The sequence below is a fragment of the Pseudorca crassidens genome, chromosome 11, assembly GCF_039906515.1.
Source record: "Pseudorca crassidens isolate mPseCra1 chromosome 11, mPseCra1.hap1, whole genome shotgun sequence".
Classification (NCBI taxonomy): Eukaryota; Metazoa; Chordata; class Mammalia; order Artiodactyla; family Delphinidae; genus Pseudorca; species Pseudorca crassidens.
In genome coordinates this window covers 44,691,706-44,713,906 of record NC_090306.1, presented here as the reverse complement: position 1 = coordinate 44,713,906, position 22,201 = coordinate 44,691,706, and the positions used below count along the sequence as shown (strand labels likewise).

The 22,201-nt window shown below is 43.2% G+C and overlaps 1 protein-coding gene across 2 annotated transcripts in view; it reads left to right on the top strand.

Moving 5' to 3' along the window:
• BIN2 (bridging integrator 2) overlaps nucleotides 1–19,098 on the top strand; it is a 33,330-nt gene extending 14,232 nt beyond the window's left edge. Inside the window, exons 3-12 of one of the 2 annotated variants that reach the window (XM_067696571.1) lie at nucleotides 3,517–3,571; nucleotides 3,869–3,963; nucleotides 4,554–4,649; nucleotides 5,926–6,033; nucleotides 6,342–6,427; nucleotides 7,910–7,985; nucleotides 9,274–9,356; nucleotides 13,306–14,053; nucleotides 17,496–17,570; nucleotides 18,396–19,098. In XM_067696571.1, the coding sequence (XP_067552672.1) occupies nucleotides 3,517–3,571; nucleotides 3,869–3,963; nucleotides 4,554–4,649; nucleotides 5,926–6,033; nucleotides 6,342–6,427; nucleotides 7,910–7,985; nucleotides 9,274–9,356; nucleotides 13,306–14,053; nucleotides 17,496–17,570; nucleotides 18,396–18,425 (1,452 nt within the window). In that variant the 3' untranslated portion in view covers nucleotides 18,426–19,098. Of the gene's footprint in view, nucleotides 1–3,516; nucleotides 3,572–3,868; nucleotides 3,964–4,553; nucleotides 4,650–5,925; nucleotides 6,034–6,341; nucleotides 6,428–7,909; nucleotides 7,986–9,273; nucleotides 9,357–13,302; nucleotides 14,054–17,495; nucleotides 17,571–18,395 lie in introns of both variants that reach the window. The other variant, XM_067696570.1, reaches the window with a different exon arrangement.
• Nucleotides 19,099–22,201: the final 3,103 nt, after the last annotated feature.

Sequence of the window (22,201 nt, the reverse complement as noted above, 5' to 3'; positions counted from 1 at the left end):
TCAGTAGTTGTGGCTCGCGGGCTCTCGAGCACAGGCTCAGTAGTTGTGGCGCACGGGCTTAGTTGCTCCGCGGCATGTGGGGTCTTCCTGGATCAGGGATCGAACGCATGTCCCCTGCATTGGCAGGCGGATTCTTAACCACTGTGCCACCAGGTAGCACCTGTAGGTAAACTTTTTATTAATAAATAAATAACACTTCCAAACATCCCAGTCAGATTTCAAGGCCTTGACACTTGCCTAGGTTCTTAATCAAATTTCCATAAGTAATTTTTCTTTGAGGGCTCTGCTTGCTTCCCCCTTTCCCTTTCCTCAAAACACATATTGGGTTGATTTTTCCATAACATCTTACGGAAAAACCCGAGCAAACTTTTTGGCCAATGGGAAAGAATTATTTTCGTAAAGCAACACTTTAATCTCTTATTTCTGGTAGTGACAGCTGCTTCCAGTTCATTGCCTTTAAAATCACATCTAACAATCGAGCTTCATCTTTCCCTTCTGGACCTCGATTAGATCAAGAACTGTCAGCACTTGCTCAGGGTTGGTCATGCCCTTATTTTGCTGAGTGTTTGGGATTCTGAGTCCATTTTTCTCTAGCAAGTTGGGAACCCCAGGACAGGCACTTCTTCTCCATCCTCAGAACCCCAGTCTCTTAGGAGGTAGCTCTGCTACCTGAGTGCTTAGGACACACTTCCAGAGTGAGTGATTCATTAACTGAGGGCTGGGACTTTGTATCAATATAAGGGATGGGGAGGACTAACACAGACTCCTTATGGTACTGCCAAGAATTTTGCAAGGACTTAGAGAGCAGAAGTGATAAAATCGTAACATTTAGAGCTAGAATTAACATTTAGAGCTAGTCTTACTTGGTATTTACAGATGAGGGAATTAAAGCCAGAAAAGTGGAATCACTTGCTAGTTGGTAGTAGAAACAAGTTTTTGACTCCCAGACCAGTGGAAAGCTAAGACTGTGAGAATCACATCTGTCAGGAGAGAAGAAAGATGCTGGGATTATTCAGCCTGGAGACATTTCAGGTCAAAGGAATAAAATGACACAGGTGCTATCCCACCACCCCACCCTCTACTACCACTACCACCACCACCATCTCTCTCTCTCTCTCTCCCTCTCTCCTCTCTCTTCTCTCTCTCTCCCTCCTCTCAAAGGAAACAGTAGGAGCAGAAAAGAAGAACTTTGACCAAAAGACTTGATTCTAAAACACGGACTGTGGTATAAATAGTACCCTTAGTTTTGAACAGTGTACATACAACCTGTACCACCATACGTGGTAGCCTTGATCACTGATCTGATTTTTCAGGCCATATAATATCTAGTGGGATAAAAAAATTAAGAATTTCATTTGTAGAAATTATGCAAGATCGGGCTTCCCTGGTGGCGCAGTGGTTGAGAGTCCGCCTGCTGATGTAGGGGACTCGGGTTCGTGCCCCGGCCCGGGAAGATCCCACATGCTGCGGAGCAGCTGGGCCCGTGCGCTGAGCCTGCGTGTCCGGAGCCTGTGCTCCGCAACGGGAGAGGAGAGGCCACGACAGTGAGAGGCCTGCGTACTGCAAAAAAAAAAAAAAAGAAATTATGCAAGATCGTTTAACAGCTTTTGTTATTCAAACATGTATTTTGGAGACCAAATCTTCATGGTGAAGTAAAAAGTTGGATCCATGTTGTTTTCTTTCAAGAAAGAAGTTAAAATCCTTGTTAACTTTTATAATCCCCAAAACTCTTTCAAACCATGGTTATCACATTTTCAAAACTCTCAGTTATACCTACCTACCATATCCATGTTTAAAAGCTGTTATGTCCATTTAACATGTTAGACTGTTTAAACTTTTTTTTCTGTGAATGAAAAGCAAAGAGGAAGTGAGACATCTTTCCTGGTGAATGCTAAGTGTTTCTGAATTTTGTTAACTGACTGAATCTGTCTCTATCATGCTGTTGAAAGCACTTTCTCAAGGTCACCAGTGACCTCCAATTACCAAGTTCAGTGATTTACTGATTCTTCATGCATTCTAACCTCTCTGAAGTATCTGGTCCTTCTTCAGTCATCAGAGGATGCTGTCTTGATCCTCATTTGCTGTAACACACCTTATGATCCCAGTTCTTCTCCTACCCCTTTGACAGCGCCTTAGATTCCCGTGAGACTGTGTCTTCGTGTCCCTTAAGCCCTGGCACTCAGCCTCTTGAAAAGGACTTTTAACCTGACATATGGTCAAGAGTTTGGACTGGCTCAGAGGTGAGCTGTGGAGGCAAGAAGATGGATAAAATAATTAATCCAGTTTCCTTTGTTTACTTGACCAAGTAGACCTGGGTTTTCTGCTGCTAAAATTAAATAATAATGATTTTTCCCTCAAAGAATTGCACAGATTAAAAAATTAAGTTATTAGAATTTTCAGCTTTTCTCTCATAAATTTTTTATACTTTTGGTATGCTCAATAGCCTACCTATAATGAGCATAAGCAAATAAAACAAGTTCACAAGTATTTTTATCATGTACTGCAAAATGGATCTTAGCTCAAATCATCTGAACTGAGGATCACTGGCCCTGTACGATACCCTTGATGTGGGCTGCACCTTTCAGTCCAGTCTCACGCTCCTGTAGTCAAGCTCCAATGTCAACAGCCTGGCCTCAAAATTCCTTCTCACCCAACTGGAAACTAGAGTTCACATAGAGGAGAGAGACCAGAATGGGAATGTGCTTTAGACAACACCGTGAGGAACAATTGAGGAAGCCTCTGAAAAAGAGGACTCGGTGCAAGCCATGTGAAAGACATCTTCAAACCTGTGTGCAAGAGAAATTAGCCTGCTCCAAATACAGAAGGCCAACCTAAGACCAGTGGGCAGAAGTTCTAATAGAGCTATTAAAAAATGAAGTGCAAACTAATAGAACATTGTAGATCAAGTATACTCTGTAAAAGTTAATTAAAAAAAAAAAAACCTATACATTGGTCAAAATCTTCCTAGAGATGACACAATTTAGTTTCATGATGGTGAACCTAAATTTTCCTAAGACCTGCCTATAATTAGGCCTGGTAAAGAGTGTTATTGATTAAAACATATAATACAGGAAAAATAAAAAAATGAAGTGCATGGGAGAAGAGGAATGGCCTGTGTGAGGCTGCAGAGAAGAAGAGGGCCTGGTGTCTATAGAGAATGGTAGCAGTTTTTCTACCCAGAGAGGAAGGTGTAAGTCAAAGGATCACGTATATAGTGTCACATAGGACTCAAGTTCCAACAGAGGAACTATAGGTTCTAGTTCACTGGAAGGGAGAACAAACAGAGGAAAGAAGACATGCCAGTGCAATGGGAGCAATTTCCCAACTTAAAATTTGCCCCAAAAGAGATAACCAACGACTTCTTGGTAAAGAGAGTAGAGGCTAATATATAACAATTGCAAATGTTTGAAGAAATTCCAGGATTGATTTCGCTTTTAACCTACTTTTCAGCTTTGACTTCTGGAGCATCTTTCCAAATATATCTCTTTAGTCATCAAAGGCATTTCTCCCTTTCAGGCGGAAGGCCACAAGCTATACAAGGACCTGAAGAACTTCCTCAGTGCAGTCAAAGGTGGGTATCAGGGAGCACAGGGGGATCCAGAGGGCGTTTATGCAGCTACTAAGAGGTCTGGGGGATGGGGAAAAAAAACAACCGTACTCAGGCTTTTCATCACTTGCCTGTGCCTGACTGCTGGATATTTGTGGGCCGAGGAAGAGTAACTTTTCCTATCCCAGCCCCATCCAGCTTCTCTGACTGATAACCCAAACCTTTTGAGTTTGTCCTTTTGGATTGGAACCTCTGACTTGTCTGTCACCCATATGATTATACCAAACTACTTGATGGTAGGACTGAGTTCTCTCCTTTCAGTGATGCATGAAAGTTCAAAGAGAGTGTCAGAAACCCTGCAGGAGATCTACAGCAGCAAGTGGGATGGTCATGAGGAGCTGAAGGCCATCGTAGCGGTAAGAGTATTCTGGGCTTTACAGCTCTTCAACACTCACTCTACCCTCATCTCAACCTCACCCCAGCTTGTCTGTCCAAGCAAATAGGAAAACAAAGAGCCAGTTCACACTGTTCATTTGTATAGCTGTGATCACAGGTGGTAGGAAAAAGCTGTAACAGGAAAATATTATATGAAGTTAAAAACAAGTTTTCCGTAATCTGTGGATTCCTCTGTTTTTTACCCTCTTCCTCTCTTTAAAAACTTAGGAAGTTTTACCCACACAAAACCAATGGGTTGTTTTTGAAAACCAATTTCATGCAGTTATTTGCTCCCAAACTTCCCTATCCTTCAAGCTCTAGAGTCCAAGACTCTCGACCATCGGTTCCTGTTCTTAATCCCTTGAATGCATGTCCAGTCTCTTATACAGCAGTTCCTTGGGGAAGGGCTGTTTCTTCATCTGACTCTTCCCCAGAATCCGAAATGATATTCTAAAAATATCAGTGCTCCAAAAAGGAAGTTTGTTGCAGGAAGAATTTGGGTATTTCTCTGGAATGCAGTTGCTGTTGAGAAGTGGAGCCCTCACCTCTCCCCTCTGCCTCTATCCCACAGAATAATGATCTCCTTTGGGAAGACTATGAAGAGAAACTAGCTGACCAGGCTTTGAGGACCATGGAAAACTATGTAGCCCAATTCAGCGAGATTAAGGTAATGGATTTACAGAATCAAGGATGGGTTATGGGTGGCCCATATAAGTTAGAAAACATGTTGGGTTAAAAGTATAAGCAGAGTTAGACCCCATGGCTAGGAATGAAGTTGGATAGGTTAGGAAAAAGATTGAAAGTTGAGGGTTAGACAAGAGGTTAGGGAGGAGGGTCAGAGGTAGTGTGAAGGTTACATTTAGACTTAGATTTCAGTGAACTAGATTTGGGCTGGCTTTGAATTAGATCCAGGTCAGGGCATCCCATTTCGTTGTGAGAAACAGTTGGTGGGACTATAGATGTTTATTGTAGAGAAGAGGGAACTTGGAGGAGTTATAATAATTATCTTCAAATACTTTAAAGTCTATTAGATAAAAGAGGAATCCAACCTGTTCTAAACTGCTCCAGAAAAGTAGAATTAGAATTCATTAATTCATTCAACTCATATTTATTAAACGTCTACTCTGTTGGGCACTGTGCTGGTTTTGGATTAATATAGGAAGAAATTAAAGGAAGCCTCACTTAAATTTCTCATGGCTAAAGCTTTCCAAAAAAGAAATGAAATATACTGTGAGATAGTGAGTTCTCTATTCTCTGTTCAAGAAGAAGTCGAACTGCTTCTTATCTTGGATATTGTAGAGAAGCTTTGTGTATTGAATAGGAAGTTGGATTAGATAATCACCAAGATCCTTTCAAATTCTGTGGTTGAGAGAACAAGACAAAGCCATTAACATTGTTTGCCTCTCCCTGGTATAATTTGTAGTTGATTGAGTAAATGTTCTCTCAGTGCTCATAATAATTTACTATTTGTATTATGCTTTAGGCTTTTCAAAGCCCTTTATATTCAGCATTTGATCTTTAAAATAACACTATAGGGCAGATGAGGCTACTGAGGCTCCAGAAGAGGTGTGCCTTGCCCTAGGTGACAAGGCTAATAAATGGCAGCATTGGGAGTAAAACCCAAAACTCCTGACTTTCAGTTTAGTAGGATTCTCAAGGCCGTTTCTTCCAGATGCTGAACCAGTTTCTAGTGGGTTCCCAGGATGTATTAAAATTCAGTGCAGGCTTCCAGGTGCTCTGGAGAATTGCCCTCTACTCTCTCTCCCCCTGAGAATTCCCATTCTTTCCAGATAATGAGGGAGATCCCTTTGGCACAAAACCCTGTCAGAGAGTAAAATTTGATACTAGGACAGGAATCTGGCTTCTCTGTTTGATACTCTGTTACCCACATCCTGGCCACCGAAAAGTGAGTATCAAGGCCCTCTCTCTTGACTCTGGGTTAGGAAAGAATTGCCAAACGGGGCCGGAAACTCGTGGACTATGACAGTGCCCGACACCACCTGGAGGCAGTACAGAATGCCAAGAAGAAAGATGAGGCCAAGACTGCCAAGGTAAAGAAGAGCCTGGTAAAAACTCCCTGCCCTCCCTCTCCCCATAATGGTGGCAAGTGGCTGGGCCAAGCTGGGTTTAGGAAACGACAAATTCAGCCTCCGGTGTCCTGAAGGAAATCCTGTCTGCTCTGACACTGATGCTCTAAGGATGGGCAGAGACTTGAGGCTGGGGAGGACATAGGTCTGGGGAAGGGGAGGCATGTTTCCAAGTAAGCCCCGTCCCTGAAAACATGCAGAGAATAAAGGAAGCAGCCTCTAGCTTTGGGTTCAGGAATGAGGGGAATTGTCCTGTCTCTTTTACCACCTAGGCAGAGGAAGAGTTCAACAAAGCCCAGGTTGTATTTGAAGATCTGAACCAGGAACTACTAGAGGAGCTGCCTGTTCTTTATAATAGGTAATGATTGAGATTCAGGAAAGGGCTGGACCCTCGGGCCAGTGGAGTCCCAGGCCACCTGGCAGCCCAAACATGTCCTCATGAAAAGAGCCCTGGTCCAAGAGTGGGATGTAGCCTCAGCCCTGCTCGTAACTTGCTGTGTGATATTAGGCAAGCCACCTTTCTCTCTCGACCCTGGTTTCTTTGTCTGCAATACAGAGATAACCATCCCTGCCCTACCAGCTTTTCCAGGTTTAAAGATAAGATGCTTCTTGGATAGGAGAGATCTTGGCAAGTAGAGTGCTGTCATCATGCATACTAGGAGTATCTGGTTTTCTGCTCGAGCGTGTATTGTTTTAAACAAGTTTGGTTAGTGAACATCCGGATTCATGTAGAAGATACACCATGGCATGAGTATTTCCATTAATGAAGATGTCTCTGCTTCACAGTAGGTAAAAATGTTTTAGATGTAAATTTTCCACATTGGAAGAGGAATCTGAACAGAAGCTCTATTTGTATCCTATTTCCTTTTCATTGTACAAGATATGCTTTAAGGGACTTCCTGGTGGCGCAGTGGTTAAGAATCCGCCTGCCGATGCAGGGTACGCGGGTTCAAGCCCTGGTCCGGGAAGATCCCACATGCCGTGGAGCAACTAAGCCCGTGTGCCACAACTACTGAGCCTGCGAGCCACAGCTACTGAGCCCGTGTGCCACAACTACTGAAGCCCACGTGCCCTACAGCCTGTGCTCCACGACAAGAGAAACCACCAGAATGAGAAGCCCGCGCACCGCAAAGAAGAGTAGCTCCTGCTCACTGCAACTAGAGAAAGCCCGCGCACAGCAACAAGGGCCCAACGCAGCCAAAAAAAAAAAAAAAAAAAGAAAAAAGATATGCTTTAAAGCAGTTGTAGTCAGAGTATTTTGTATTGTCACTTTATATTAGTCTATGAATGAGGGAGCCTTTTTAATGACTACATGTATTCTAAAACATTAATTATGTGATTCCTAATTTAAACAGGATTGAAATTTAAGAGTTTCTTTAAATGTAAACTTCCCCCATTCATTTACGGTAGAATTCCATTAATGTACATACAGCTTCATAGAAGTCCAAGTATTGTATACTGAGAAAGAATACTTACTATAATAATTATAATTGTATGGCCTTATATTTATACGGCACTTTAAAAATTCTTCAAAGCACTCTCATATCTACTTCAGAACCTAAAGAGCCTGAATCAGATAACTTCTTTCATAGAGATCTGTTGTACTTTGGTGTCAGCCTAGGCTGGTCGTGTCTCCTCTGGCCTTCCCGCTCCTGAGAGTCAGTTGTACCCCTGGCCTGGCTCTGACGGATGCAGATCCCAGAACGTCCTGAGCCTAGGCCGTGGGGTGCTTTTCTGTGCGGAGCCGGCAGTGGCTTTGGCTTACGCTCCTACCTTGTACTTCAAAGACTTCCTTTACCAACACTTACCTTCACGTGTTTGTTGTTTTGCCTCTTGATAGTCGTATTGGCTGTTATGTGACCATCTTCCAAAACATTTCCAACTTGAGAGACGTCTTCTACAGGGAAATGAGCAAGGTGAGAAACATCCGGCCAATTTAGACATCTAGGAGGGTTTTTCTAATAAATATGAAGGTCGCTCTAATTTACATAACCTCATTAGATATCCATATGGGCATCACAAATTTTTACTTCTTTCTCATGATGAAATAATAGCACTTGATGGACTGTGTTGAACGTATTAAAGCACAACTTTAACTTAAAAAGGATGAATTGTATATTTTAAATGTGAATTATATCTCAATAAAGATGTTAAAAAATACATAGTATAGAAAGCTGAAAGGTCCTATAAGGAGAAATTGATAAATCTTCATAGGAGATTTTAGCAAAGGGAAACCAAATTACTGACAAACTAGCAGAGTGAGGTAAGAGCTAGAAACCTAAATGATCAATAATTATATGGGAAAACCCCCACAAATATAAATAACAAAAAACGCAGAATGAAGTGGTGATAGTGGACGTTCTTGTCTTGTTTCCAGTTTCAGGGGAAAATTTTCAGTGTCTCATTTCTAGGTATGCTGTTTGCTTTAGAATGTTTGTAAATACCCTTCATAAGTTAACAGGAATTCTTCCCTATTTCTAGTGTACTGAGTTTTTGTTTGTTTTGAATACACTGAAGAAAATGAAAAAAAACCCCACATGTTTATGTAATGTCAGAGGGCCCTCTCCATCTCCATTAACAACTGAATAATGGCATCCAAATGGGCTTTAGATGCATAAAAGAGATTAGACTTATGGAAGGAACAGCTGAAGTGGGGAACCAAGTTAAATCTCCATCTTCTGTTGCTGGGGAGCAGAGCGGGCAGTGTTTAGGCACAGGTCAGTTTCTCAGGTAGTTCGTCTTGAATAGGGCCAATCCTATTCAATGACGGGCAGCCACAGAACATGACCTCACAGGGTCACTTCTAGTCCTGCGATTCCAAGACTCTTTGCTGTTAAAATATTAATTATATTCACATCCACATTCACACACGTTCCTCTCCACAGTTTCTTTGGCTAAATAATGATTTGCCTAGTTAATATTACAATGAGTTTTCATTCCCTGGATCACCTGAGAGACGCTAGAACCTCAAATCAACATCAAATACCAGGGACCCAGCCTTGAGAGAGCTGCCAGTCTGATGGAAGAGGCAGAACTTTAGACATAGTAAAGGAAGAAGGGGTAGTGGGACAGGACCCTGGACACTAGTGCAAAGGGATAAGGAATTTTATCAAGGGTAGGAAGGTTTTATTTTGGGGAGAGAAGGGATATGCCAGTCTCAGGTTCCCACGTGGCTAGCATCTCCTTCTTTCTTGCTTACTCCAGCTGAACCACAATCTATACGAGGTGATGAGCAAACTGGAGAAGCAACATTCCGACAAAGTCTTTGTGGTGAAGGGACTCTCAAGGTGAGCCACTTCTGACACTCATTTCTGCTTGGTTTGTCCTGTGTGTGAACACATTGAACACTCTCACCTCCAATCCCAAATCCTGACCTTTCCTTTCTGTTCATGTACATAATATTGTTTTTTGTTGGTGCTACACCCCTATATAAAGTATTTTTACAAAATATTTTAGTGGTAACTAAATGTATAAAGAATAATGCAACAAAGAGTCATATACCCACCACCAAATTTAAGAAATCAACTATTGGGACTTCCCTGGCGGTCCAGTGGTTAAGACTCTGCACTCCCAATGCAGGGGCCACGGGTTCGATCCCTGGTCGGGGAACTAAGATCCTGTATGCCATGTGGTACAGCCAAAAAAAAGAAAAGAAATCAACTATTATATATATATAATTAAATCTCCCAGTGTCCCTTCCCCACTCACTTTCTCTTCCTGTCCCCCACCAAGTGTAACCACTATTTTAAATTTAGTATTTATCATTACCATGCATGTCTTTTTACTTTTATTATATACATATATATGCACACATAGAAAATATTATTTTGCATGGTTTAAAAATTTATTTAAATAGAATTATACTGTATGTGTTCTTTTGCAACTACGTTTGTTTTCTTAGTATTGTTTGTGAGATAACTTATCCTTGTTGCTACATGTTGCCAGCTCTGATCTTTCCTTTTCTTAATTGTTATGGATGCTGTTGTATGGCTAGTTCACAGTTTATTTCTCTGAACTGCTAGTGGACATTTGGGTTGTCTTATAGTTTTATGCTGTTACAAATAATGCAGTGAACGCGTTTCACATTTCTCCTTGTGAATATTATCAAGAGTTTCTTCAGGATGCATACTGGGAGTCGAATTGCTGAGTCATAGGGTCTGTGCATTTGGGTTTCTTCAGCCTTACTAGATATTACCATTGCCAGATTGCTCTCCACAGTGATTGTTCCAATTTACAACTCACCGGAAGTGAATAAAAGCCCTCATTGCTCCATATTCTTGCTACATGCGACATTGTCAGACTTCTTAATTTTTCTAAGGTAATGGGTATGAAATGGAATTTTTGCAGTTTTAATTACGTCTCCACAATGGCTGGTTAGCTTGAACATCTTTTCGTGTTAGTGGCCTTTTAAGGTTCCTTTTGTGAGACTTTCATGTTTATCCTTCACATTTTTCATTTGGATTGTTTACCCTTTTTAAAAAACTGATTTACGTGAGATGGGGTTTTTTGTATATTCTGAATATTAATCCTTTAATGGTATATCCTGCAAATATCTTTTCTTTCTTCTTTTTTTTTTTTTTTAAATATTTATTTATTTCAGCTGCTCCGGGTCTTAGTTGCGGCATGTGGGATCTTCATTGCAGCATGAGGGCTTTTAGTTGCGGCATGCGGGCTCTTAGTTGCTGCATGTGGACTTCTTAGTTGTGGCATGCATGTGGGATCTAATTCCCCAACCAGGGATCGAACCCGGGTCCCCTGCACTGGGAGCGTGGAGTCCTACCCACTGGACCACCAGGGAAATCCCGCAAATATCTTTTCTTAACCTGTTATGGCTTGCTTTTCTGTGTGTGTGTATGTGGTGTGTCTGTTACCTTCATGCATTCTTTATACTGGTAAATGTAAGCAATTCACTGGTCCCTCAGAATGTGATCATTTTCTTATTCTGATGCCTTTGTTTAAGAAGTTTTATTAAGTTCCTTCTATACACAAGGTTTTATGCTGAGAGTTAGGCATCTAAGGACATAGGTGACTTGTCTTTCTCCTGAAGTGATTTACAAAAGTTGGAAGGGGGACTTCCCTGGTGGTGCAGTGGTTAAGAATCCGCCTGCCAATGCAGGGGACACGGGTTCGATCCCAGGTCCAGGAACTTCCCACGTGCCATGGAGCAACTAAGCCTGCGAGCCACAACTACTGAAGCCCACGTGCTGCAACTACTGAAGCCCGTGCGCCTAGAGCCCGTGCTCTGCAGCAAGAGAAGCCACCGCATTGAGAAGCCCGTGCACTGCAATGAAGAGTGGCCCCCACTTGCCGCAGCTAAAGAAAGCCTGTGCTCAGCAACAAAGACCCAACGCAGCCAAAAATAAATAAATAAAATTTAAAAAAAAGTTGGAAGGACATAAAATGTGCCTAAGGAAACAAAGAACAATATAAGATTGCACATACTAAGGGCCTGAGGAAACCAGTAGGAATTCAAAGAGTTAAGTAATTGCAGTGTGCAGATAGATGGTCAGGGAAGGCTTTGAGGAGGTGGTGAAACTGAGCTTGAGATTTGCAGGAAGAATGGGAGTCTCAGTTTGTTGTTTCTATTCCTCATTTAGCAGTTAGTTACAGACTGTTAAAAAGAATCACTAACAGGCCAATATAGACTTCCCTTTTACTCCCAAAACTCTTTTTCTCCTCTTCCCTGCATTGAAAACCAGAGTTCTCTCTAAGTGTCCATTCATCTGAAACTTACCATCATTTACACCAAGATGTCCCAGAACCTTTTAGGGAAATCTGGTCTTTTCTTGCTACATCCTGGGCCTTCTAAACCTGCTGACCCGTAGAATGCTAGTGCTAGAAAGAACCTTATAGCACTTAGCTTAGCTTATGTCAGAAACTCCCACAGGGCTGGAACTAAGTTTTTCTCTTTCTCTTCCTGTCACCGTCTCCCATTCTTGAACCCAGGACACAGCACATAGTTGGTATATGTCAAGTAAATATTTGTGAGTTGCTTAATCAGTTAGTGGATGGTACATGGGAGGCCCTTAAGGAGATGAGTAGGAGTCAAGCTCATGTTGCTGTAGGAGCACTCAGCACAGTATCCAGCATACTCGATAAATGTTATAGTCAGTTTTCATTGTTCGTGGTAGTTTTTTTTTTTTTTTTTTTTTTTGCGGTACGCGGGCCTCTCACTGTTGTGGCCTCTCCCGTTGCGGAGCACAGGCTCGGGACGCGCAGGCTCAGCGGCCATGGCTCACGGGCCCAGCCGCTCCGCGGCATGTGGGATCTTCCCAGACCGGGGCACGAACCCGTGTCCCCTGCATCAGCAGGCAGACTCTCAACCACTGCACCACCAGGGAAGCCACGTTCATGGTAGTTTTGTTCTAAGTCACCATGAGCACTGAATTAGTGAATACTGAACCATTGCTCCTAGGGGAAACACAGGGTTAGTTTCCTGTGAGCCCCTGGTCCTAACATTGTCATCAGTCGATCAATACATAACCTTTCTTGTGTGTGTTTTTGTTTAAATACACCTCATTTAGTACATATTGTTGATTCATTCCTATTGAACTCACAGCCACCAGCACTATGCCTGAATGACGCTTATCTAACATGTATTTTCTCTGTAAGGCACATCACAGACTTTCTCCTCTCAAACAGCACTTTAGCACTATACTTGGAGGCCATTTTAAGCAGCAAAATCACCAACAAAAAGCACAACAAAAAACCTGGCAAACAGGACATATTTACAGTAAGAGAGCTAAAACAGGAAGGCAGAGGCTCGCCTTGTTAGACCTCAGCTGGGAAAGTACTGGTCAGGCACTCATTCTTCACAGCTGGCACATGTCTGTGAATGACCGCAAAAGAACCATGAGTGTTGATTTTGAGGTTATAAATAAATTTCAGGGGGTAAGTGCATTTGCAAATACAGAATCCATGAGGATCAACGGTATATCACTTGTGAATCTTTTCCCCAAAATACTTTGTTAATATATTGCTGAGTTTTTTTCCAGTTTCTTTTTCTTTATATATTTTTAGATAATCAAGATCATGATATGGATAAAATTTTATAGCCTTTTTCCAATTCACTTTGTAATATAAGCGTTACTACAAATTATACAGACTTTCCAATACCATTTTAAATTGCTTTATTCTGTTTTATTATTATGTGAATGTATCATTATTTATTTGGGGATTTAGGTTACTTCCAGTTTTTAGCTCTTCTGAATCTAAATGCCCTTCCTTTTTTAGCAGCAGCAGACGCTCTCTAGTCATCTCTCCCCCAGTTCGAACATCTACAGTCTCCAGCCCTCTTACCTCACCTACCAGTCCCTCTGCGCTTTCCTTGAAGAGTGAGAAGGACTCCACCTCAGCAAGTGAGGAAGAGCTGGCATCTGATCCAGCCCAGGGAGAAGACAACTCCGAGATTAAAAAAGAGCCCTTAACAGACAAGGAAATAGAGGAGGAGGCTGAAGCAAGCTCCTCTGAGGAGGAAGAGCCTCTGCTAGCTTTCAACGGCCCCTCCCAGCCCCAGCCCTCACCCACCGCTGAGGGTGGAGAGTCCCAGGAGGAAATTCTCCCTTGCTCCCCAGCTCCATCACCAGGCAGAGCTCTGATCCCTTCAGAGCAGGCCGCACCTTTCCCAGAAGTAGTCCTCCGAACCCGCACCTCAAGCGAAGGATCTGAACAGCCAAAGAGAGCCTCTGTGCAGAGGGCCTCAGCACCGCCCGGTAGGCCTCCTCCACCCAGAGCCACTCCCAGCCCCAGGTCCTCCTTAGGGAACATGCCCTCCAGCCCTCCAGCCTCTGAACCGAGTTCACCCACCAGCCCTAGGGCCTCCTTGGGGGCTGAGACTCCAAGTCCTAGGGCCTCCTTAGAGGCCTCTCCTGATCCACAGCCACCAGAGAAGCCGGCAAGAACTCCTGAGGTCGGAGAGAAGGAAAACACCGATAATCTGAACCCAGAAGAGCTTCGTACTGCCCCAGCCTTGATGATCTGTCAGGTGAGAATGGATCTGGCTGAGTCTTTATTCCCTTTTATAACCTCCATGTGGATGATTTTTTCTATGGTCAGGTTGCCCCACAGTAGATAAGACTTTATGTCATTATATTACAGTTTCAAGGATACTCTTGGACACCTTTTTTGGTTCTGGGGATTGCACATCTTCATAGCAACTAATTTAGCGACCTGTACTCCCAGGGTAATTGACTGCTGCAAAGGGCTTATCTCTAATATAAGAAGATTTTTACTAATTTATTTCTTTTGCTCCAATTTCTGGGAGTTCCCAACTGGATCCTGATCTTTCCTTTTTTAATGTGGGAGAGGGAGGAAGGTCTCACTTCACTTTGTCATACTTGTGATTATGGTGAATAGACCCCAAGCAAAATGGCATCAGCAAATTTCCAAGGTATATCTTGTTTGATGAGAGAAGCCTAGAAGAAGGAACTCACAAAGGGAAGGTAAAGCAAAAGGGATGGTCTTTTGAAAGGTGAAAATATGGATGAGAAAAGGATTCTGTTAAAATAGAGACACAGACCCTCTGGAGAGCAACCAATTCCGTGAAGGATCTGGAAATCAAGTCATATTCTATTCAGATTACATGGAAGTCTGTCATATAGAGGAGAGATCTGACTTGTTCTGTAAGACTCCTGAGGACAGAAAAAGGCCCTGCGTGTAAAGTGTTTTTGTTTTTTTAAGTACATTTTGGATCAATATAAGAGGAACTTTCAGCAATTAGCTCTAAGAAGTGGTATGGGAAAACATTTTTTTTAATACAGAGGAAAGGGGGCACAAGGGGCATCCAAAAACCAAAATGGGCTGGGCCACCTTGAAAACTAGTTCCCCTTCCTTGATGTTAAAAGCTAAGGCTATATGGTTCCCTGTCAGGTGCATTATAGAGAGGATTATGGGGCAGCATCTGACTAGGTGGCACCCAGATTCATTCATTCATTCCACAATCACTCATTAAACCCCTACTATGTGCCAGGCACTTTTCTAGGAAGTGGGGTATTACAGTGAACAAAACACAAAATTCTCTGCCTTCCAGCTGCTTACATTCTAGTGGAGGGGGAGATAGACAAGAAACAGAATAAGTAAGTAAAATTACAGTTTAGTGGTGATATGAGTTAGGGAGAAAAATTAAGCAGGGCGAGGCATAGGGAGTGGGGGCTGAATTGCAGCTTTAAACAGAGCAGTCAGAGAAGGTGACATCTGGGCAATGAAGGAGGCCAGGGCATGAACCATGTGGATATCTGGGAGTGTGAGATGTCTGGTTACCCCTCAGATCATACCACCCTACTACTGAATATGCCTACCTGAAGGTTGACCAGGCTGTCTCGGGAGCCTCCTGCTGTCTGAGAGGAATTAACATGGACAGAGGGAACAAGGGTGTGATGTCTTGCAAGGCAAGGAAGGTAGAAGACAAGAGGACAATAGACTTATCTCAGTTGACTCCCCTGAGATACTAAAATCTGAGTCATCAACAGTATTATGCCCCCAGTCTTGATTCACGTGAGGTACTGAAGGTCCTAACAGAGCATAATATAAAACCTTCCCTTGTCTGGTTTCCGGTCTGAGGTAGCTACACTGAGTGAGAGATATGCAGGGCATGTGGGTAGTGAATAAGCCCAAGATAAATGTGGGACTTTGCGTAGATGAAGAGTATAGCCACTTCTCCACTGAAAAGAGCAACTCAACTCTATGGAAAATCCAAAATTAATTTAAATTTGACTGTAATATGTTATATGATTTTAGTATAGAGACAACAATCGAATGACATGTTAGGCTCAGGTGAATAATAAAACAAGTTTGCATTCTTGGAGTAATTTTACTGAAGGGATTATGGGAACCAAGATGCTGTCTATTTGGAGGAACAGGCTAGTAACACTGTCCTCCTTGGAAATGAGGTACAGGACACAACTTCCTTCCCCTGAGGTTACCTCCTTATTTTTTTTGCGTTACGTGGTCGTCTCACTGTTGTGGCCTCTCCCGTTGCGGAGCCCAGGCTCCGGACGCGCAGGCTCAGCGGCCATGGCTCACGGGCCCAGCCGCTCCACGGCATGTGGGATCCTCCCGGACCGGGGCACGAACCCGTGTCCCCTGCATCGGCAGGCGGACTCTCAACCACTGCGCCACCAGGGAAGCCCTACCTCCTTATATTTGAGATTTACTCGCAGCCTCTCCTGTGGGATTGCGTTGGTCACTGGCTAAGGAGACATCTTTTTCCTATGGAATTAAGCAATAGAGCATCTTAGATCCTAGTGTATCAGTATTATCAATCCTCTGAAGCCTGTTTCCTATAAGATTTGTTCATCTCCCTCACAGATGCATCATAAATCATATTTTCTGTCAAGCAGAATTATGGACATACCACATATAAAAACGGGTAAATAAAAAGATAACTGTGACAAAAAATAAAAAAAAATGTTGGGGCTTCCCTGGTGGCGCAGTGGTTGAGAGTCTGCCTGCCGATGCAGGGGACACGGGTTCGTGCCCCGGTCTGGGAAGATCCCACATGCCGCGGAGCAGCTGGGCCCGTGAGCCATGGCCGCTGAGCCTGTGCATCCGGAGCCTGTGCTCCGCAATGGGAGAGGCCACAACAGTGAGAGGCCTGCGTACCGCAAAAAAAAAAGATAACTGTGAGAAAATCTGTTCTTGCTCAGCATTTGACTCACCTGAGAGAAAATGAAGATTTTGATAACCTTCTTGGAGGTATTAATAGTATTACCTTTGAGGTAGTTCATGGCCTAGAATCAGCAGAGGGAGTACGAAGAAGGAAATTTTCCTGAAAGGAGAAATCACAGAATTTCAAGTGGCTGTCATACTGTTAGAAATCGGTTCTACTTTAAAAGGGTGAATTTTATAGTGTGTTAAATAAATGTCTTTTTTAAAAAGTTCATTCTAAACCTTAGAGTGCCAAGGTCTTCCCCTGGCTTAGTAGTTACTAAACACGGCTTTTTCCACACCTTGGGCTCCCATCTCAGAACCTAGACCTTTTCCCAAGGAAACCATCCTCCCACTTGCCTCTCCTAACTGCTCTGGGTTAGGATCATCTGAGTGTGAGAACTGCCATGTATTCTTGAGGAGGATTAGCCTAAAAGTGATAGGTCGTGGTTTTAAGACCTATATTTATACACTTACAGAGTCTCACCTAGCTATATGTATAGATGCCATGTCACACAAATCATGGAAACAACTCTGGAATCTGAAGACCTGGCTTCCTGTCCCAGCAAGTCATTTCACCCTTCAAATCTTGGTTTACTGATACGAGGGAGGATGGCAGTAAAGCCTTCCCTGTTGCTTTCAGGCTGTAGTGAAACAACATTGTATGATTGCCTTTAGTATTATCTATGACCCTTATGAAGTGTAAGGCACAAAAGACCCTTCTAAGCTGAGAGGCTGGGAGGTTGAGACACGTCTCACTGGCAGAACTCTTCTTTTTGTAGAACCAAGGTCTTCAGCTTCATGTCTCTGCGGTTCCAGAAGAGAGCAGCGTCATAGCACCCGAGCCTCAAGAAGAGGTAAGGAGCCCAGATATGCAGACAACAGGAGGGGTGGTGAGACTGGGATTGCGGATGGACAGATGCTTGGCTACAGGCTGGCATCCTCGCTGTGGGCTGTGAGGGGAACCCAGCAGTGAACAGTATCCTTAGGGAAAAGTCAAGCAGGTGGGAGCCAGAAGAACCAAGAGTGACCACACTTTGTGGTTCCTTTGTGCCCATTTCCCAACTGGCTTTGAACCTCCTGACCTCTTCCCATAGCCCTATCTCCTAAGAATTTATTTAGTTATACCTGAATTTACTTCAAAAAGGAGTTAAGAGCTACAAAAGGCATACAAAAAGTAAATACATACAGGCACCCACATGAAATGTAGTAAAGTAACTCAGAAGTGTATTAGTGAGAGTGACTAATAAATGACTAAATAAAATGGAGCCATGACCTAGGCAAGTACAAATGTGCATTCTATAAAATAGACTTCCTAAGGATGGACCACAAAATTGGCTCCAGACTAACATCCAAGAAGAAGAGGAAAAACCTGATCAGTTCACACAATTTATGACGCCCATTCCTTAGGAGAACAACTCCTGCTACTAAGATGAAAAGGAAATCTCTTCTGCGAATCCTCATAAAGAGATGGTGAATGACAGAATGAACAGTATCTGCAACAAGTCTTTACAATAATCCTAACAGCCAGTTTCACATTGCCCCCACCTCCATACAGGCCAGTGCATGACATGAAATATAATTCAGGACAAGAAAATGGAGTTTTCACACACACCCCCCCCTTATTAATTGGTTAGTGGGAGGGTAGGTCAGCATCTAATGCAATCATGTTTCCTTTCTAGGTGTCTACCATTCAAAATGCACAACTCTGAAGAGGAACTGCCAAGACCTCCCCACACACACCTCCCCAGAAAGGCCTCTCAGCTAGAGGATATAAGTCAGAGGGACTTAAGATCCGGCATTCATTTCTGGTTTCTCAAACTATGAATGCTGGCGGTCTCTAAAGACCTAGCATTAATGGAAGCTGAGGAGCAGACTTAGGGGAGGCAGGGAGGCAGTCTTGGGAGAAGAGACTGTTAGACTTGGAATATTTAACTCAGGTTTTAGCATTGTTAGAATAATAAGACTTTATATACTAATGAAGTGGGGCTAAAATGACTATAAAAAGCAAAAGCATCTGTAGACATAGACATTTGTCCACCCACAGGCATATAACCACACATACTCAGAGAATAGTGAACAGATCTTTTTTTTTTTTTTTTTGCGGTACGCGGGCCTCTCACTGTTGTAGCCTCTCCCGTTGCGGAGCACAGGCTCCGGACGCGCAGGCTCAGCGGCCATGGCTCACTGGCCCAGCCGCTCCGCGGCATGTGGGATCTTCCCGGACTGGGGCACGAACCCGTGTCCCCTGCATCGGCAGGCGGACTCTCAACCACTGCGCCATCAGGGAAGCCCGTGAACAGATCTTTGATTTACCACTCATTTTGCAAGACTTAAAACCAAAAGAACATATTTTCAGATTGTTAAATAAAGTATTATTCTGATGATGTATGGATTTTTTGTTTGACACAGGAAGTTGTTCCAGCCCAGCAAACTATTCTTCACTTAGGCAAGGTTATTGACTCTACCCCAGGTTCAGAAAGCTTTAGTCACATCCCTGACCCCCAGCTCACCCTGCCTCCTGGCTAGAACTCTTTGATGATGCCAGGGGCCACAGGCTCCTCTCCTCAATCTAGATGCTTTATTGCCTGACCCCGCCCCCGCCCTTTGGTTAATAAGCAAATATTCTTGGAAAGGGTTTATATTTTAGAGCTGTATCTAGTGCCTACAGTTTGGTACTCAGTGTAAATAAGGATCTGAGCAGGATGGAAGAAGAAAGAGAACTCCAAGTGAAGGGAAAGGATATATGGTATAGATACAAAGTATAATGGAAATGGTATGGAAGTTCGAGTCAGAAGTCTTGGATTCAAGTCCTATCGTGTGCTTCTGTGAAAAGATTAAAAACTAACTTTGAAGTCCTGCCACCCTGATAAACATGCACACATATGCAAGCACTCACTCATCCATCTTTGCTTTTGTTTCTGGGGGTGATGGATGATGTCACTGTTGATTCAGTCATTCAGCAAGAATGTATTGAGTGCTCTGCCAAGCACTGTACTAGGTACTAGAGAAATAATGATGAGGAGAAAAAGAACGTTATAGAGACAGAATACTGAGCAGGGAGCAGACAGGCTGGATTTAGCAATGAGTGAGAGGAGACGTGATGAAGACTGAAGTTTTAAGGAATTATTCTAGGTTAGGCGAGAGAGACTAGAATTTGGTGCCATTTCCTGAAGTGGTGACTGTAGGAGGAAGTGCATTATATGTGAGTTTTCTCGTTGCAACCACCAAACTGACACAGTTAAGCAGTAAAGGATACGTTCGAAGGATACTACGCAGCTCATAGAACTGAAAACAACCAGGCTGCAGAAAGAACCCTCGGATGTCTGTAGCAGGAACATGTGGACTGCCCCTCCAGGCAGCTGTCATTGGAAGACTCAGCTTCAGCTGCCTCCTGCCACTGTGTCCTTTCCAGATGCAGATTCCCTGGAGAAAGAATCTGACTGGCCCAGTTTGGGGGGAGGCATGTTAGGGTCTACAGTGACAGGAAGACCAGTGGTGGTGGTGGTGATATGGGGTGGGAGTAGGGAGGGGGGATTACGAAGAAGCACAAGGAAGCTTTTGGGGTGATAGAAATGTTCCTAATTTTGATTATGGTGATAGTTTAATGTGTATACCTGTGTCAAAACTGATCAAATTGTACCCTTTATGGGCAGTTCATTGGGTGTCCCATACAAACATTGACACGAAGAGCTTGAGAACTTGCATGACTTTTCAGTAGACATGTCCCTTAGGGAGCTGGTAATGCATATTTGTATTTAGGAGTCATTTTTCTAAGATCTAATCCTATTACTCTTCCATTTAAAAACTTTCAAAGGATCTCTACTGCTGTAATGGAGAGGAGGTTGCATATCCCCCTATAAAAGCCCTACTGCCTGTATTTTAATTCCTCTCCTAGAAGGCATCCCACTCCCGTGGCACTCAGTTACTGCTGGCAGTGATACTCAGAGCTAATGGAAGGGTCGGGGATATGCTAGGGATGCAGGCTCCTGGCTGTCCAAGGTCCTCCAGGACCTGCTTAGAGTACCCCTCCCAAGGCAAAACCCAGTTCAGGCCTTTTCTTTACCAGGCTTTCCCTGGCCCTCATCTCCTAGGAAACTGATCCTCTTTGGAGAGTGTGCCAGAGAGTACTTCTGGGGACTTATGGTCTGGTGGTGCGGAGATAAGCACTCAAGGTAACTGCTACAAAAGAGGCACAAATGAAGTGGAAAATTTGACTAAACTGTGAGACTGACACTTCATTTGCATATGGCCCTACTGGAGGCTCCAGGAAGATAGGGAAAAGGGCCAGTAAGCTGGGCATGAGTAATAATTTTGCTCATCTAGGGTAGATAGTCCCAGCTAGGGACCAGATTGTTTAATTTACAAAATAGTAAAGTTGTGGTTGGTCCAATGGTAGTGCATTAACAGAACTTATTAGACTAGGACTTAGAAGACTGCCATCCTGGCAGCAGTGCAAGACTGGGCTGAAAGATGATAAAATTGGGCAGAGATGAATATCTCTTATCCCCTGCCCTGAGGCCCCTGGAGGTCTGTTAACACAAGGATGGCTGTTCCAGTTTCTGAAGTTTAGCATTTAATCTTTGGAGAACACTGGTAGCTCACCACCACTTGAGGCTTCATCCATCATCTCCCTGTATGCATCTCAATCTAGAATTAATTGCAGGAACATCACCCAGTCCCTGCCTTCCAGCAATGTGAAGGACAGTACTGACCGACTAGGTAAGATATCCAGAGAGTACTAGGAACAGCGCACATCCAGGATATATGGGACGCTCCAAAGAGCGAGTACATGCTGCTTACAGTATTGCTTATTTTATGCTAAGTTGGGTGCTGAGCATGTACGTATTGGATCCTGTTTTTCTGCATGTTCACACTTTCAAAATCAGTAGCATGTGCCTACAGGGTTAAAATCATGTACCAGCAAAACTTTTAAGGTTACATTTTAAACAAAAAAGATGCTTGTGAGAGACTATTAGCCGTCTAATTAAATTGTAAAAGTAACACAGCAAATCAGTATTCAGTTGGGCTGGATGGCCTACGAGAGTCTGTGGTTCTTAACAATCTTCAGACATAAAGGAATATGCCACGCGGGAGACTGACCCAGATAACAAGAAAAATCTCAACTTTTCTTGGAATTCATGGGCAGCTTGTCAATAAATGCAAGCAGTGGTCCACCTTTGCAACTTAACCGTTAGGATTTGAATTCCCTTTTCTCTTGGGTATTCTTTTATCTGAGGACTGGCCAGCCTTACCTTTTTATTAACTTACATCCACCTTGCCTACGTGTTACTTTCTTTGCCTTTCTTGGTTGGATTGGTAGTTTTCCCACACGTGGGCTTTCTTCTTCCTCACTGATAACTGCTATGCCTTTAAAAATATATTCAAGTAAATGAATTTAGTTAATTTACTCTGTTTTTTCTGTTATTTTTTTTCCAACCACATAACATCTTTAGGAATGAAAGCAACTATGCTTTCTTTCTTTTCT